The sequence below is a fragment of the Hemitrygon akajei genome, chromosome 15, assembly GCF_048418815.1.
Source record: "Hemitrygon akajei chromosome 15, sHemAka1.3, whole genome shotgun sequence".
NCBI lineage: Eukaryota > Metazoa > Chordata > Chondrichthyes > Myliobatiformes > Dasyatidae > Hemitrygon > Hemitrygon akajei.
The window spans coordinates 19,970,616-19,990,133 of NC_133138.1; the positions used below are offsets into that span (position 1 = coordinate 19,970,616).

At 41.0% G+C, this 19,518-nt stretch overlaps 1 protein-coding gene across 3 annotated transcripts in view; it reads left to right on the forward strand.

The window, feature by feature from the left end:
• LOC140739201 (rho GTPase-activating protein 7) overlaps positions 1–19,518 on the forward strand; it is a 192,600-nt gene that overhangs the window by 152,395 nt on the left and 20,687 nt on the right. For 2 of the 3 annotated variants that reach the window (XM_073067275.1, XM_073067276.1), the window contains exons 2-4: positions 11,600–11,671; positions 12,360–12,441; positions 19,085–19,148. In XM_073067275.1, coding sequence (XP_072923376.1) covers positions 11,600–11,671; positions 12,360–12,441; positions 19,085–19,148 — 218 coding nt within the window. Of the gene's footprint in view, positions 1–11,599; positions 11,672–12,359; positions 12,442–19,084; positions 19,149–19,518 lie in introns of those variants that run through there. The other variant, XM_073067277.1, reaches the window with a different exon arrangement.

A 19,518-nucleotide genomic window follows, 5' to 3' on the forward strand; every position in this document is an offset into this window, starting at 1 on the left:
AGTGTCGACTTTCTTTGCGTCCCTGTCAAATTATATCGCAATGGTGATGCTCCAGAACTTGCTGCTTTTGAAATGTGGGTTTGCGATTCACTGAATCACTTGCGGAGTGATTCAGGGTCGTTTTGCTAAAAGACAGTGACTATTTTAAAATGTCCGGGTTGATTTAATATGGATTAGTTGAAAAAGGCAAATTTGGTAACTTTAGGGAAGGTTTATTTTAAATAACTGCATCTCTCAGTACTTCTAAGTGAATGTAGGAAGTATAATGCCCTTCCAAAGCACATTGATAGTTAACGGTTTGTGTGCTTTAGTGAAACAGCAGTTCCGAGCGAACTTTTGTCGACGTGAAATATAGAATGAAGACTTAGTTTGAAGAGCAGCTGGGAGAAAGTGTATGAAAGCTGGCGAGCATTTTGTCTGCTTTGAAATACAGAATTCAATGGTCAGCTCTTCCGGTGGTTGTCATGAGCGGGGGCGAAGTTTCAGATCAGCAGCGGATCTCTCGTTGGGATAGCGGAAGGGATATACGAGTCAATATGATCGCTGTTTAAAAGTATGGCCTTAAAAGCGGGTAGTTACACAAGAAAAATTACAACGCACAGTGCTGGTTCTGGCTGGAAGTTTATTTCTGAATATCACCTGGTGCTCTAACAGTGAACGTACAACATGAAGTGGTGGTGGGGGGAGACGAATTTTAGTGGCCTAACCTGCTTTTTCCTGTTGGCATGCCCACTACTAAACCAACAAATGATTGATCTTGTGGTTCAGAGGATTTACGCTCTTTTTGAAATCTGTGAGTGTGCACGCTTTTTCTCTGAAGTGAAAGTTTGAAGTCGCCGGGGACCTTCAACGTAACGAGTAACAACAACACAAAGCATGTCCCATCTCTGCCATCGCCACAGATCATCTCTTCTTCCCAATCCCACTTACTAGGTGGAGGACACAATCAGCCCTCCACTCTTTCCGATCTAGCAGAGTGGCTGGATCTCCTCGAACCGCTACCTCATAGCGCGCCAGATACCCGGCTTCAATCTTGACCTCCGATGCTGTTTAAGTGGAGTGTGCACCTTATCCTTGTGACTGCGTGGCCTGGGGTCTCCACTCGCATCCCAGAAAGTTAATGGCCTTTGTAATTTGCCCCAAATGAGTGACCGAGGGAGAAGCATGCGGGGAATGAAAATTAGATTGTGTACGTGGGTGGTTGATTTTTCATGCAGGTTCAGTGGGCCAGGCGGTCCGTTTCTGTCCTGCATCGTTTTTCACGACTGACATCCAGCTCAATTGCCTGGGTCAGGAGAGTTCCTGAACTGAAGATATGGGACCTCCATTTACCCACCCGATTGTTGACAGCACTATTGCGCAAAGATTGCACCGTTGTGCCCCAAAATCGATCAGATTAAAATCTTTCGATGTCGGGCAGCATGTTATGCAATAAAGTCTTCTAAATGCTCCTACCCAAACAAGATTTTTAGATCATGTAATTGAGTCTAAAATGGCCATATAGGAGGGAAGTTCTGAATCAAGCCAGTGAGATTGTGAAAATTCAGTCCTTAGGTCTTCCCCAACACTAGTTGGCTAGTAGGTGACTGGAGATGATCGGCATTGCCTGGGTAATCTTACAAATCTGGATTGTTGCTTTGCAGCAGAATTTTCTTCCAAGTTGTTGAATGAGAGAGAAATCAACCTAAAGAAGGTATTAATAAGACAACGAGTCAGGACGAATAAAAGCCATTTGTCTAATAATTTTCAGCCTCTAACTTTAATAATGAAAATCGACTGATTTAAATGTTTGAAAGAAAATAAGGTACGGAGTTGTGTAGGAACAAGGTGTTGAGCTAATAGGTCAGAAATCATCTTATTGAATGGCTCAGCAACCACAGAGGTTTCTGGTTTTTAGTGTCTGGGGGGAATCAGCAGCCCAACAGAACTGCGAAGACATTACATTGACCAGATCTGTTCTCTGGCCCATATTATGGAAATCACACACTTCCTGTATTTTAACAAGATTTGAGCATATGAGTGGCACATTTCACTCACTACTTTCCACTGTAGGCTTTTGAATTAAACTGAGCCCATTTGGTCATTAATGATTATAATACTGCTGGGCAATAGCAAGCTCTAAGCACCTCTATAATTTTTGGCATGCCAAATGGTAGATGGTTTGGAACGTGGAAATGATAGACTTCCAAGTTTAGACACAAAGCTGCAAGGGTGTAAAGGAATAATTCTGTTGCATGGATCTTGGAAACATACTTGACCCTAAAAGGAGATGCATTCAACAGCATTTCATCTTGAAGAGCAAAGACTCTTTGAGTATTTGCTTTCTCATTTATCTGCTAACCTTGTGCCATCTAAACTTGAGCTTATCCAAATCTCTGCTGTCTGAATGTGACCTCACCCCAAGCACGATTTACTCCTCATTCCTATGGTTATTACTCCCAGTTTGGCAATGAATCAATTCTAAAATTCCTGTCTTCAAACTGTTCCAAGTTTACAGTCCTCTCCAATCTTTACAAATCCTTGCAGCCTTCTGAGATCCCTATTCCTATTAATCTGACTTTCATTTTTATTTCTGAGTTTCATTCTTATTTCTCCATCTTTGGCCATGCCATCACATGCCATCTTCTCTCCACAGAAGGCAGTGTATCAGAATAGTGGGTCCTTTCTCAGGCTGGAAGTACACAACTATGGAATGTCCCTAGGATCATTCCTCAGTGCTTAATTGTTTACAATACTGATATATGGACGAGGGACAGAGTGTCAATGGTTGTGGATGACATGGAAATTCTAGAGGTGTTGATGTTAGGATTCTGCAACAGAAGATGTATAGATTAAGTGGGTGAAAATTTAACCAATTGAGTTTAAAATGGAAATGTGTGAGGCACTTAAGATGAATTAAAAAGCAAAGTATTACCTAAAGGGATAAAAAATAGAAATGAGTGAATGCCAAGGGATATAAATGTTTTTGTGCATGAATTGCAAGAAGGTAGCATGCAGGTGGAAGAAATAGAATATTAGCCTTTATTGCAAGGGCACTGGAGTTTAAAATAGAATTTTTTTTTACATATTGTACTGGATGTTGGTGAAGCCACATCAGGAATACACTGCACATTTTTATCCCCTTAAGGAATGTAATCTCTAGAATGCTGTACCTTCGAGAGCTGTGGAGAGTAGATGATAGCAGGTATTTAGTGGCACATAAATTGCTGATCAAAACCATGGGTACTGGCATAAAGAAGTTGTTAAGGCCTGGGGCAGATCAACCACTGATCACATTGAATTATGGGACAGGTGGGAAGGGCCAACTCCTTCAATTTTCCTGGGCTCTTGGAATACCAAAACACAGGTTGGAGAATTTCACCTTTTATCTTGTTGTATCTTTTACCCCACTCTCCCCCTTTAAAAATCATGTTACAATCTCTCTACCTACTATCTTGTACGGCCGGTATGAAATGTTACTAAAGCTCCAGTACAGAACTTAGGCTGTTAGTAGGTCAAAGTCAAATAGAAGAGGATTGATGCAAAACCAATTATTGTTGAGTTTCTGTCCTTTCTCGTGAATAGTTCCCAAACCTTGCCACATTTTTCAGTGTGATGCAAAAGTGGAAATGGATTCAAACTGCTAATTAGAAAGTATGATTTTTGAGGTGCTTCTGTCTTCAGTTTGCTGCTGTTGCTAATCACAGGTACACTTTAAATTTCAGGGTATTAGTCACCTTTTATTATTTTAAAAGAGACAGATTGCACAGGACAACACTGATGCTTTATGTTCATCTTTTGTAGGTTACCCAGAGTTACACTCATCCCTCTGTTAGAAATACCCCACTGGACTGATGGCCTCCCTTTTTCTAGGGTCTCCCATTAGCCACAACCAGTCTGCCAGTCGTCCAATCCAAGATTCAATCTCCAGACCATTCTGAAAGTTATATTCAGCCCCTCTGCTTTGGAGAGTCCGAAGGCTTTTAGATGGAGGTCGTTTGTTATGTTATTTCATGTTAGTGTGTGTGGGCATGGAAATCCAGTCCATTGACACATACTGGCACTGGCGCTATTTTCAACTGGAACCGTTGAATAGAGATCAATGTAATCAGTCCTGTGGGGATTTGAGATGGAGTTAGAGCTGGAGCTGAGGATTGGCGCTGGTGGTGTCCCACCACTTGGCACAGTTCTGCTGTTTCCTAGCTGTTCAATTCACTGACCAACTGTTATTTTTGAAATGGCCATTTTTAGTAAATTTCACTATGTATTTATTAACATGAGCAATGACATTTTGCTATTTTGAGTGTTTGTTTCAATAATGGTTGCCAATTTATGAATGTGATGTTTACTCACATCATATCATGAACGATTATGTTTTGGGCTGTAGCTCTGTCATTGACAAGTATTTTGCAATCAGTAATGAAATGATGGTTCTCAAGATGGACTTTAAAAACTGCTCACAGCTTGTTAGCAATTTCTGCAGTGTGGGATTTAGTATTGCTTTTTGTTTCTGCCAGTAACTATAAGTGATCTCTTGTGCTGATGCTGACAAGTATGCTAGGCAGCCGGACCCAGGAAGTGATTTTCTGATGGTAAACCATGGGAGTTTGTTTCTAAAATTGGAACATTTTGTGTCATTTTCATGCAGAGTGAAATAAAGCCCGGGTACATGACATTAAGGAGAAAACAGAAAAATTATAACTTTACCCTAAAAATAAATTTGGAGGGAAATGAAAATATAAACCCAGTTCCAGCTCTTCAACAAAGGCTTGATGCTTTCAGTTTTATCAGTGACAATATTTAATCAACAGTTGATCTCTAATTTATTCCATCTGTGAAAGTTCGAACAGAGCAGAATAGTATTGGATCTGAAAAAATTCTACCTTTAAGTAACTCTGGCCAGTAAACTGCACCCCATCAACCCTCAATCTAGAATAATGTGGATGGCATATTTATAGAGGTGTTTACAGTTGGGTAAAGGTGACAGTAGTGCAAATAATGGTTATGTTATGACAGTGGTGTGCAGAAGTGCATCTCTAAATGCATGACATGTTGAACCTTGAAGTGAATAGGCTACGTCAGCAGCCCATGAATATAAACTGGGTGGCCACTTTATTAGGTACAGGAGGTAACCAGTAAAGTACTCCCTGAGTATCTGTGGAACATAACATTGGGGCAGTGGCGGTAGACAGAGTCAAACGTAGGAGATCAAGGTCAGGCAAGTAGGCAGAATAGACTGGGATAAGGCACATAAAAGGAATGCAAAGCTAAAACGAACCTATTTTAATGCCAGGAGTTTGACTTGTAAGGCACTCAAACTCAGTGATGGTTTACACATGGAAATATGTTCTCATTGCTAGAAAAGACAGGACTAGCAGCTCAACCCTCCAGAGTTTGTTACCATGAGGTGGGGGAAGAGGCTCTGGGAAGAGAGGACTACAGGGATGTAAATGGAAAAGTGGCATTGCCTTTTAAGTGTCTTCTGGGGAGCTTTCAAAGCCAGGATATACAGGATTCTAGAGAAAAGGCGGAAATTTGCAGATTCTAGAGAAAAGGCAGGAGTTTGCAGGTCTTTATTCTGAATACACTTGGTTTGTGTACTGAGAAGATAACCAGATGGGGGCTGAACTCCCGTCTTGGGACACTGAAAGGCAATCTCATTTAAACATTTGTTGATCTTTATAGGATGATTCTCACTGACTTTGCTACCCAGAACCAGGTGTCACCCAAAAGTTAACTTGTTTTTCCTCTTTCTCAATTCTGCGGAAAGGTTCTGGATCTGAAACATAGAACAATACAGCACAGTACAGGCTCTTTGGCCCACAATGTTGTACCGATCCTTAAACCCTGCCTCCCATATAAACCCCCACCTTAAATTCCTCCATATACCTGTCTAGTAGACTCTTAAATTTCACTAGTGTATCTGCCTCCACCACTGACTCAAGCAGTGCATTCCACGCACCAACCACTCTCTGAGTAAAAAGCCTTCCTCTGATATCCCCCTTGAACCATCCACCCCTTACCTTAAAGCCATGTCCTCTTGTATCGAGCAGCGGTGCCCTGGGGAAGAGGCACTGGCTGTCCACTCTATCTATTCCTCTTAATATCTTGTACACCTCTATCATGTCCCCTCTCATCCTCCTCTCCAGAGAGTAAAGCCCTAGCGCCCTTAATCTTTGATCATAATGCATACTCTCTAAACCAGGCAGCATCCTGGTAAATCTCCTCTGTACCCTTTCCAATGCTTCCACATCCTTCCTATAGTGAGGTGACCAGAACTGGACTCAGTACTCCAAGTGTGGCCTAACCAGAGTTTTATAGAGCTGCATCATTACACCACGACTCTTAAACTCTATCCCTCAACTTATGAAGGCAAACACTCCATAAGCTTTCTTAACTACCCTACCTACCTGTGAGTAAACTTTCAAGGATCTGTGGACATGTACCCCCAGATCCCTCTGCTCCTCCACACTACCAAGTATCCTGCCATTTACTTTGTACTCTGCCTTTGAGTTTGTCCTTCCAAAGTGTACCACCTCACACTTCTCTGGGTTGAACTCCACCTGCCACTTCTCAGCCCACTTCTGCATCCTATCAATGTTTCTCTGCAATCTTCGACAATCCTCAACACTATCCACAACACTACCAACCTTTTTGTCATCTGCAAGCTTGCCAACCCACCCTTCTACCCCCACATCCAGGTCGTTAATAAAAATCACAAAAACGACAAATGAATTTTTTTCACAAAAGCTGCCTGATCTGCATTTTCTGTTTTTATTACGTATTTATATCCTTGGCAGTTTTTAAATTATTATTTCAGTCAACAATTTGAGATTGAGTTGAGAAAAAAATTACTTCCCACTAAGGATGATTTATTTATTTTGTGATACAGCACGATAACAGGCCCTTCTAATCCTTGGAATTCTCTACCTGATAAGGTAGTAGAGATTCCATTCTTGAATCATTTCAAGACCTAAATTGATTGATTTTGGGGTATTAAATGATTGCAGGGAAAGTGCCTCTGTGGCAAAGAGGCAGAGATGATCTTGTGGAATGTTGGAGCAGTCACAAGGGGCCAGCTCTTGCTTCTGTTACCCATATACACAAAAAATGCTGAAGGAATTCAGCAGGCCAGGCAGCATTTACAGAAAAGAGTAAACAGTCAACTTTTCGCCCGAGACTCTTCTTCAGGACCAAAAAGGAAGAGGAGGAGTCAGAGTAAGAGGGTGGAGGGAGGGGAGGAAGAAGTACAAGGTGGCAAATGATAGGTGAAACCTGGAGAGAGGGAGGGAGTGAAGTAAGGAACTGGGAAGTTGATTGGTGAAAGAGACAAAGGGCTGGAGAAGAAGAAATCTGATGGGAGAGGGTAGAAGACGATGGAAGAAAGGGAAGAGTACCAGAGGGAGGTGATGGACAGGTAAGGTGATATGATGAGAGAGGGAAATAGGAATGGAGAATGGTGAAGGGGAGGGGTGCAATTATCAGAAGTTTGAGAAACCGATGTTCATGCTATTAGGTTGGAGGCTACCCAAATGGAATATAAGGTGTTGCTCCTCCAACCTAAGTGTGGCCTCATTACAGTAGTAGAGGAGGCCATGGACTGACATGTTGGAATGGGAAGTGGAATCATAATGGGTGGCTGCAGGGATATCCTGTTTTTTTCTGGCAGATGGAGCGTAGGTGTTCGGCAAAGCAGTCTCCCAATCTACGTCGGGTCTCACCAATATACAGGAGGCCACACCGGGAGCACCCAATACAGTAGATGACCCCAACAGATTTGCAGGTGAAGTGTTGCCTGTTTTGGACCCTGAATGGTAGTGAGTGAGGAGGTGACGACTCACTTCTCTCATTCATAGTTGTCTGATTTCTTGATGGTGGCTGGTATGAATTGGAAACCTAAGAGAAATTAGTGATCGTGTCCAAAATGACTGGTGCCCCCTTTATTTCTTTGAAACCTATTAATCATCAAGATTTACTTTTGTGCTAATTTTGAAAATTCCACTTTTAGGCATAATTGTTGAACCACACTTTTATCAGGTGTTCTCGGGTTTAATTCAGGATTTAGTAGATAAGTTTGAGAAGGGGAAACATACTTTTATGTACCTGATTTGTTAGAGATGGAATGAATGAGTTAATGCTCCAAGCCCAGCAGTTTTTTTTAAAGTGGAGCATGTAGTGAGACCGGGTCATGAGGGTGAGTATTACAATAGGCGTACAAGAGTGTGGGTGGAGGTTGTGGCAGAATCTTGAAGTATGACCAGAGCAGACAGCGAGGCCTGACATCAGGGTTATGAGTGTACAGTTATAATTGAAATACAGCCTTGAGCAAAATGAAAACGTACTGAGAGTGAAGGAGCCTGCCTTGATCTATTCCTGAACTGTTCTGCGCCATGATTGACGCGAGAATGTGCCTTAAGAATGATTTTTAGAAATCTATAGCCAGCACAGGGAGGGTATTGTGCTTGGGATCCTCGGCAGCTGGTGCGTACGTGCATGTTTGTGTGTGGTAAACTACTGTGTTCTGGAGACGGTTCTGCACAGTCGAGCAATCCGAGTCTCCAGTAGATACTAGATAAGAATGATTGGATCTGTGCGAACTAGACGGAGCCAGAGTCAGCACGGCCAAGCTTTCAAAGACTGCTAGGCTTCCTGATTGTTTTTGGGAGGAGACAGATTGTCCGACAAACTTCAAGCCCAAAACATCCATTAGATTAAATTGGTCCGAGGCTCCAAGGGCAGAATTTCCGGCCCCTTTCCATTCGCTATATGCGAACACGTTAATTGTTCAGTTTTCAGACTCTTTACTCCCCACCCCGTTCAGATTAAACGTTGTTAACAAAGCTGACGATTGGATCTGAGTCATCCGTGTAAATTCAATAGGATGGGAATGATTTACATACTGATGTTTCGCGTTTACAATGGAGCCTTTTCAATGTTGTTTTCCGAAATAAAGCCAATATCTGTAAAACGGAAGTCAAGGTGTTTCTGATAATAGTCTTCGATTCCCAGAAACGCACAGAGAGAATGGTTATGGCAGACGATTGTGTCTGCAGTGGTTCTACCCCTTGGCCCTTTTGCTGTAGGTTTCCAAATTTCCCTTCACTATTTGCTTACCGTGACAACCGAGTGGAATTTTCCTCTAATGAAGCTGCAGACAGTGCGTTCAGATTCCGCACACTCAGAGTAAAGGTGTTCTCCCCCACCCCCACCCCCACCCCCATTCCGGTGTTTGAGGCTTTTCGAGATGATGCATAATTCTCCACATTATGTGTCTGTGCGAGCAGTAGAAATTTAGTTTAATTTAGCATCATTATTGGCAGAAATATTGTGGGCCTGATCCTTCGTTTTACTGTTCAATGTTCTGTAGTGATAGGTAGCAAGGGATTCCTTAGCGTTCAGAAGCAATACATATCTGGCTGAGCAGGGGAGTGACACAATGAAGCAACTCTCACTCCTCCGTAAACCACACAATGCACTGACTGCTCTGGTTCACCAGAGCCAAAAGTAGCGTGGTGGGAAACGGAAGTCTGTGATTGAGCCTGTAATGTAACAAAAACTTCACTGATTATAACTTGGCAACGTAACACAGATGTGAGTTCTAAACAGATCACGATATTTTGGTGAATAATTTCATAACATATTGCGTAGAAATAAATTTTGACTAGAAAACGAAGACATTAAACTGTTGATGTTCGATTTTGTTTGTGGGCACAGGGCTACAAATTCAATAAAGACTGTACTCCACCAAAGACAGCCATCCAAAGGAGATTGACCAAATCCAGGTAGTGTGGGGGTAGCAATATCAGGCTGGGAAAGCTGGGGCTCTGAGGATTAGTAATGGGAATTGTAAATACTTGGAGAAGATTGGGAATGAGTAGGGGGTGAGGTGGGGTGGGATATGCCCTGGATCAGAGTATGGTGGAGGGAAACCCACCATGAAGAGTAGGCACCTCACCAATTAGAATCTCTCCAGGGTTGATTCCTAGCATCGGACTTCATGACAGTGACCTGTTCATTTCCTCTGTAAATATCTGAAGCAGGCCTTGTGCGCATTGTAAAGTCTTGTCCCCACAGGACAAAATGTTCTCAAAGCACATACAATTATAAATTATTGAATTATCATCAAGGTGTTCAGCTCAAGCCATCGAACTTTTACACCTGGCTGTACTCCTACATGTTAGATCCAAGGAGGATACAGAAGGAAAATCTATGTTTTTGTCAGTTCTTGTCAGTTTATGTATAGTGTTTTTTTTTGTGAATTTCATTGTATTATTTTCCCGCAGTTTAAATGAGTGAGAGGGAGGAGTTGGCAAGTGATTGGGGGGATGGAGGTGAGGAGTGGCTGATTGGCAGAATGATTTGGGTGGGAGATGGAAGAGCAGAAATAGTAACAGGCTGTGATGTGATTAGTGGAGGTGATAAACGCCTGCGTCTGTTGGAATCGGCTAAGAGATGAAAATGGAGAATGGGACCAAGGGAAGTGAGGTGAGCTGATGGGAGCAGTGGGGGTAGGGACTTAGTGGGAGGATAGGCGAATGGAGCAGGTGGGGGAGAAAGCAATCGGATGATAGGGAAGTGAGATTTGGTTTCTGTTGGAGGACCTGGACTGATCAGGACAGAGAGATGGGCAGAAGGCAGCAGGTTACCTGAAAATGGAGAACCTTTTGGTTTCTAGATTTCTCATATGGAATATGAGGTGCTATTCCTCTAGATTGCATTTCACCTGCCTTTCTGACAGTGGATGAAACTGAGAACAGACAGATTTGTGGAATGCAGACACAAATTCATGAACCTTTCTTGATAGGCAATGCTCTCATCCTGGGAATTAGTCTGGTAGATCTCCTTTGGACTGTCTTCAGTACAATTATATGTCTTTTAGATAAGAAGTCCAAAGCTGCATGCTGTATTCCAGGTGTGATCTCACCAACACCCTGTAACAAAATCCCTATTCTTAAACTTCAGCCCTATTACCGCCATAACTATAAGGCATAGGAGCAGAATGATGCCATTCAGCCCATCAAGCCTGCTCTGCCATTTAATCATGACTGATTTATTCAGCCTCTCAACCCCATTCTTCTGCCTTCACCCCTTACCTACTTGTTGGACCTGCTAACTCTTTGTAATTCAAGAACTAAACACCCAGATTCTTCCGAACTTGAGTCATTCACAAAATCTCCATTTAAATAATCACCTTTCGATTCTTCTTACTAAAGTACATGTTTACATTACTTCTATTTGCCCAGTTTTCACCCAGTCTCTCAATGTACCGACATCCCATCACAGAATCAGAGTGTCCTCTTTACAGCATGCCTTTTTCAACTATTTTCATCTCATTGGTAAGCCTGGAAAGTTTGCATTTAGTTCCCTCCACTGGGTCATTAATCGATGCCACCACTTTTGATTCTGCATTGTGAAACAAATCCTGCTACATTCCTTTTATCAAGGCAGCTTCCCTTGCTTAGAATTGTTTATTGATCAGCTCTGATTAAACAACTTGCCCTGATTACCCGATTGTGGATTGGAGCTAAAATCTAGGCTTACGTTAGATTAGTTTTGTTTTTTTTAATCATTATACACTGCAGCAAACAAACATTGACATCCTCTTTCCTTTGCCTATCAGAGATTGAAGCAAGAGACGCCTGTGACTGGCTCAGAGCTGCCGGATTTCCTCAGTATTCCCAGTTGTTTGAAGGTAAGCCATGTTGTGTTAAACTGCTTGTCCTTTAAGAGTCTTTCAGTAGATTCTGAGACCTCTCATAATTGACCCACAAGAAAAACAAGAGATTGACAGTAGTGCTGATGAGAGTAGAGATTAAAGAAAGATAAAGATTAGCTTTATATCTCTCGTGTACTATACATCAAATCATCATAAAATACTTGAAGTGTGTTAATTTGTGTCAACGACAAAGACAATCTGAGGATGTGCTGGAAGTAGGCCGCAAATGTTGCCGTGCTTCTGTCTCCAGCGTAGAATGCCCACATCTTACTAACCCTAACACGTACATCTTTGGAGGAATCCAGAGCTCCTGAAGGAAGCCCATGTGGTCATGGGGCGAACATACAAACTCCTTACCATGGTGAGAATTGAACCTAGATCACAGATGCTGTGAAGCATTATGCTAACTGCTGTGGTACCATGCCGCACCTCCCCTTCCATTTTGAATTGAGCATGGTTGGTATGCTTTTCTCCACTTGCAATCGAGGCATGGGGATAAATCTATGCAGGCTTGTGCCTCTTAATCACAAGTTCAGCACTGACTCCTTTGTAGGACAAAAGTCTCGAGAGCAAAATTCCACAATTTTAATTGTGCAGCTCATCGTTGTTCAGTACTAGAATTATTGCATAATTTAGTCATTCACTCGCATTTCATTCTTCACAGCATCTCAGTTTCCTGTTGATATTGAAGTGGTGAAAAATGATCATGAATTTTTAGACAGGGATGCCACAGAGTCTCTTTGCAGGTAAGGCCTTGATTGGATCCATTAGTTTGGACCCATAGCTTTAAAGTAGTAGATTTAATCACATCATTTTTCTATGGATATTTTCATTTCTTCCTGCACAATGATACATGAACTCAGAATACCCAAAGAGAAGGTGTTGAATGTAATGGAAATTAAGCTATAGATTTAGAAATGATGGAGCCAATGTACCAAGAATGGTGATCATCCTTTGGGAGAGAAACTGTTACAATATAGTACAAGACGAACATTCTCTCAAATATGGTCCACACTTTAAAATGCACACTCAGTGTCATTCTCCAAGTAACAAAAGGCCATCTGCCTCTGAGTAATGTTCTATGCTTTTATTGCTCAACATGCATTGTTGCCCTGCATCAGTCTTGTTTAATGTATTTTGCACGTAGAAAGTGTCTTTTGAAAGAGTTATCTGCCCCATAGCTGTTAGAATGCTTATTGTCGGATGTACTGAGATACAGTGGGGAAAAACTTGTCTTACATACTGTTCATACAGATGAAGTAATTACACAGAGCATTGAGATGGAACAAGGTAAAACAATAATGCAGAATAAAGTGCCTCAGCTGCAGAGGAAGTGCAGTACAGGTAAACAATAATGTGCAAGATCTAGTCATGGTTCCTTTATCATATTAGGGAAGCATGCAATAGTCTTATAATAGCAGGGTGGCAAACGTCCTTGAGCATGGTAGTGCCTACTTTCATGCCCTTTGCTTGATGGAAGAGGGGAGGAGTAAGAATGTCCAGGGTGGTAGGAATCAAAAGATGGCTGGCTGATTTACTGAGGTAGCAAGAAGTGAAGGCAGAGTCCGTAGAGGGGAGGCTGGTTTCCATGCTGTGTGCACAACTCTGCAGTGTTTTTTTCTGGTCACATGCAGTTGTGCATCCAGATATGGATGATTTCTACAGTGCATTGATTAAAAATTCCTAAAGGTCAATAGGGCATACCAAATTTCTCTAGTTTCTTGAGGAAGTAGAGGCATTGGTGAGCTTTCTTGCCTGTAGCATCTATGTGCACGTACACACAGAATGCAGTCACATGATTGACATGACAGTACTGCATCACTACTTTTTTAAAAAATGAACATTTTGAAACTACTGAGAATAGCTGATATCATAAACCAAGAATATCTAGGAAGTCTCCTTTCCCATCTATATTTGTTCAGAATTATCATGTTCCCAAACAAGAACCTTGAAGTGAATGTGCTTTACTAGGGTACGTGTTCTCGAGTTCACCCTGCTGGTCACTGTCCAATAAGGCTCATGAGAAGTGCATAGTTACAACAAAAATCAGGCAGGCTATGATGCCTTTCCCTGTGGCTCCCAGCCTTCCATTTGACGCAAGCTGATCTTTCAATTACAAAAAAAATTCAAAGAATTTTCCCACACATGCTCAAGATGAAATATTATTCAATTAATGCAAAGACATTTCTGTTGAACTCTATTTGTTAAGGTCTTTGAATGCTATTAGAACCTATAAATTCCACAACAACTTGTATAAACAAATTAGTTAGAATGTTGATGTATCTCTTAAAGAATTGTATCCAGCTGTGAGTTAAATGCGTAATGGTCTATCATAATCCTAAATGAAATGGATTCGGAAATTTGTCATCCATTTCCTGAGGGGTCTTTCATTGAACAAACTCCATTTTTGTGTGTTACTTCAGATTTCCTGCATAGCTGCATATGCACCTGTGTGTTTATCATCTCCCAAACTGTTGGCCTGTTTACAAATGGAGCCTTGTTTAACATACAGTATTTTGGACAACACCAATTTAAAAACTGATTTCTTCCCCTAATGTTGGGTACATTTCTCTTCATCTACCTTTCTCAGTGCTGGGCCTGCTTCCCAGTGTTGTGGATGGAACCTGGCCCAGTGTTCAGCCTGTTCCTAAGTGTTGTTGGATTTGGTTCTACTCATTGCCAGACTTAAGCATGGATATCGTGTTTGAAAGTGTGTGACAGAACCTGGTATCACGTTCTCATATGATCATCCATTAGTCTGTCAGAAACCAACCTATAAGATTCCTCCTTTGCACATAACTCAACAAACCCGTAGCATGAACAAGGAAAGCCTCCTATAGTTGCTGAAAGCAATTACTTTAAAGTCTTGCTTTGCAATCCAAGCAATTTGGGTTTTCCCACTCTGGTTACTGTGCCGTTTGCAAAATGAGCAGCACTTAGTTATCTGGCAGACAACAGTTGTGAAAAGACGTTGGCAACTTTTCAAGGAATCACCTCTTTGCTAAAATTAGAATGCTAAAACTGGAAAAACGGCTTGTGTACTGGTGTGACTTGATTGAGTGGTTGGTGTCACTGAAGGCTGCTCACTATTGTAATGTTGAAGAAGCACATTAACACATACAGCAAGTTCCTAAGAACAGGAGTGGAATAATCAAGTTAACACACACAAAATGCTGGAGGAACTTGGCAGGCCAGTCAGCATCCATGGAAAAGAGTACAGTCGACATTTTGGGCCGAGACCGTCATTTGTAATTGCAATAATCAAATTATTCTGTTGGAAAAGACCAAATTAACCTGTTTTAGTGAGGTTGACCAGGAGATCATGAATGGCTAGGATATCAGGCATAACATCCCTGTTACCTTTCAAAATGATGAAGTGATCATTTGAGTTTGGCTGAGAGCTTTGGCCTAATCTCATTAATAACACTCATCAATATGTGTAACGTTGAACATTTTAAATATTTGCCAGTAATTGCTCACCCTTATTGAAGCTGGACTCTTCCAATAAAAAGATTCATGGAAGTCTAGGTGCCTCCCTCATGAGAATTGTTTTCTTGATTTCATTAGATTACTAATGGTTAATCCAAAACTCTAGATGCCAATGTTACTTCAAATTCCAACAGAGCTTTTACATCAGAAATATGAACCAATTTCTAATCACTCAGACTAAAGAAAAATTGAAATTGAGGCTGTGCTTGGCTATGTCGTTTGCTTCAATTACTTTGTGCTAGCTGTGTGTGAGAGTTTGGATTCCAGGCTCCCTAACACTGTTAAATTTGCAGTTGAGGGTTCCGACAGGAACTGGGATGTAATGGCAAATTTCTGGGTAATTACAGGAAATAGCAGACTTCTGTTGTCATTGGAGATCAGGACTGAATTTAAACATGATATTTAAATATTATTTTACTGCACAGATAGCTGAATGAGCGTTGCTATGTAAACAATTACAAAATTATCCTAAGCTTTGCATTTTTCAGTCCTATTTGGAGTTGAGACCAGATATGATCACATTGAATAGTGTGGGAGTGTTGAGGAGCCTGGTGGCCGACTCCTCCTATTTTCTTCTGTACGTATTTATTCTATAAATGTCCTGTTGACACGCTATCAACCTCTTATCGTGAGAGGATAACACAGTCATGATATGATGCATTAACAATAATTTTGATTTGTTAAGATTGCTCACCTAGTTTGCCTATTTTGAAAACCAAGATGTCTACAACTCCTGGAAATCTGAAACAAAATGCTGAATATCTTGGGTGTCAGGCAAAATCTTTGGAGAAATTTGCAGAACTGGTGTTAATGATAAAGTTTCATCGGTGTTTTTTCCAGCATTTTCTCCTCTTCTTATTGCAGTTTATTTTGGTATACAGTATTCCATCTTATTGAAAGAGGCAAGAGGGGTAGGGTGCCGGTGCTTCGAGATGTTTGTGTCCGTGCTTGCAACAGGAGAGGTCCTGGAGGATTGGAAAATAGATGTTGTTTTGCCTTTTTCAAAAAGATTAATGGGAAAATCCTGGAAGTTGTAAACCAGTGAGGCTGATATCAATAGCAGGGAAGCTATTGGAATGGATTCATAGGGCTAGGATTTATGGGCACTTGGTAAAATATAACTTAATTAAAGACAGTCAGAGTGGCTTTATGCAGAGCACATCATGGCTTGCCAGCTTGATTGATTTATTTAAAGAGGTGACCAAGAGGATTGAGGATAGGTTAGTGCATTTTGTTAACACCGACTTTACTAAGTTCATCATGATAGGTTGTTACGGAAGGTTAAGATTTGGTAGTTGGATTCAGTATTGGCATTCACCAAAAACGGAGTGTAGTGGTAGGAAGGTGTTGCTCTGGCTGGGCAGCTGCAGCTATGAGTGTTTCTCAGGGATCTCTGATTTGTGATGTGTATTAATGACTTTGAAAATGTGGGTAGGTTGGTATGTTTGCAGACAACACAGTGTGGAGACTGAGGAAGGTTTTCAAAGGATACAGCTGGATGTTGGTCACCTATAGAAATGGGTGAAAAGGATAGCATTTGGAGTTCAATTGGGCCAAGTGCTTCACTTTGTAAGAGGAAAGTTTGCAATTAGTGGAAGAATTGTCAATGACATTAATGTCTAAAGGGACCTTGGAGTACAAATTCATAGCTCCCTGAAAGACATTGCAGAAATAAATCCAATAAAGGCATTGGCATCCTTGCATTCATGGAGTGAGTCAGGAAGTTACATTGTAGCCATGATTAGTCAGCACTTGGAATATTATGTCCAGTTGTGGTTACCCTTTCATATCAGAAGAATATGGAAGCCTTGAAAAGGCTAGAGAAGGGTTTCCCTCAATGCTGCCTGAATTAGACAGTGTGAGCTGTAAAGAGAGGTTGGACAAACTTGGGTAATTTTCTCTGGAGCATCAGCGGCTGAGGGGAGGCTGGGTAGTTTATAGAATTTGTGAGGGATATTGATAGGGCAGACATTTTTCCCAGGGTACAAATGTCAAATACTACAGGACTTGCATTTAAGAAGAGGGGAAATATTTAACAGATTTGTGGTGACCTTTCTTTTTACACAAAATAGTAAGTATCTAGAACAGGCTGCAAGGGATAATGATGGGAAGAGATATGATAGTATGTAAGGGACCTTTAGAAACATTGAAATGCAGGGACATGGACCACTTGTAGGCAGAAGAGACTTGGTTTAATTTGGTGTTCTATTTATCACAGACATCGTAGGCTGAAGGATCTGTTCTTGTGTTGTTCTGTTTATGTCCAAAGCTCTTGGCACATTTTTGTTATGTTGAAGATGCTATTTACATTCAGGTTATTGTCATTACTATTGCCCACTGAGCTTCTCTCCTGTTGGTGTGGGGGAGATTGTTGTGATAAACTTCAAGCTTCAGCCACAGATTTTTGTCTGAATCATAACTGTTTTAAAATAAAATTCTGTTAATACCTAACTCTTCTCTTCTCTCAATGGCTCTATGTCAGTTTTTTTTTACTCTCAATTCAAACTTCTGCTTGGACTTGAGGTAGCATGTTCTATTATACTGATGGAATGCTACTGCTATCTTTTGATCGAGTTGGAAACCAAGGCTCCATCTGTCTGCTGAGGTAGATGGAAAAGGTGCCAAAGATCAGCATTATAAACAAATGGGATCTTCTTCCTCTATCAAACAAAAGTCATCCTCAACCAGGATTAGATTAGATTAATCATTAAATTTTAAACATGAAAACTAACATTTTGGATTAACAAAGATATTCAGGATTATGTCAGTGGGTGTGGGAAGTGTGAATGCCTAAATAGCCTATTTTATGGCCATGTTGAAAAAAATCTTACACACAAAGTACACTGCAGATGCTGGGGTCAAAGCAACACGTACAACAAGCCCGAGGAACTCAGCAGGTCAGGCAGCATCCGTGGAAACGAGCAGTCAACATTTCAGGCCAAGTCCTGACGAAGGGTCTCGGCCCAAAACATTGACTTCTCGTTTCCACGGATGCTGCCCGAACTGCTGAGTTCCTCCAGCTTGTTGTACATGGTGCTTGAACACAAGTCTGCTTGCCACAACTTTTAGCAGTGACGTAGGAAATAATTCACTTGTGGAAAATCTTTTATGTGGAAGGTTGATATTGGTGCAGGTTTTTGTGTTCATTTAAAATGAATCAGGCATTTCAAATCGTTAAATATGAAGATAAAATTTGTGGAAGCATTTACTAAAATATTGGGAATGAAGGAATAAGTTTTCTAATTTGAAGAAGGGTGACTAGTTTCTTTGTCAATGTTTCCAAAGTTCAAAGTAGATTTATTATGAAAGTGCATATATATACATATATCCCTGAGATTCATTTTATTGCACACATTCTCTGTAAGTACAAGAAACACAGTAGAATCGGTGAGAGACCACAACCAACAGGACGAACAGCTATCAAAGTGCGAAAGACAAGCCACAAATGCAAAATGCAAATGGGCAATAAATATCATGAAAATGAGTCCTTGACAGTGTGTCCATATGTTGCAGGAACAGTTCGGTGATGGGGCTAGTGAAGTTATCCCCTCTGGTTCAAGAGCCTGATGAATGAGCAATTCCTGAACCTGGTGGTGTGGGTCCTGAGGCACTTGTACCTCCTTTCTGTTGGAAGCTTTGAGAAAGGAGCATGGCCTGGATGGTGGGGTTCCTTAATGGTGGATGCTGCTTTCCTGCGACTGTGCTCTATGTAGATTTGCTTAGTGGTGGGGAGGGCTTTACCCATGATGGACTGGGCTTTAGTTTCAAAGGTATTGGTGTTTCCATTTGGCCCCTGCTTGTGTGTAGGCTAACTAAATAGATCATTATGAATATGGATAATTTTGCTCTTAATCATTGCAATATAATATTCTTGCTCACTAAGCCATTTACATCTTTCAGGCGATTGAAAACACTGAACAAATGTGCAATGATGAAATTGGAAATTAGTAAAGATAGAAGAAAGGTAAGTTCAAGCTTCTTACACTTCCTTTGAAATTTATACAATGCATTTTACTAATAAGTACCCATTATTTGTAAGAAAAATTGAGATACCATGAGGCTTAACAACAGACTTTGCTGATTCAGGACTGTCCCACAAGTCTGGGTGAAATTCAAAATCTCAGTAAGGGAAAAATTCAGAGGGAAGTATTCAAGCTTTTAGAAAGAATACAATTTTATTTATGATTTGGCAGAAGATTCTCCTTCCCAACGGGGTACAAGGTATGATGGGGAGGGAATATACAGTATTAAGTGATGGTGAACATGCTTGTCCTATGTAATTTATCCTCTTGTTAAAACTGTGTGCAAGGGCATGATGTCAGATTAATTATGTT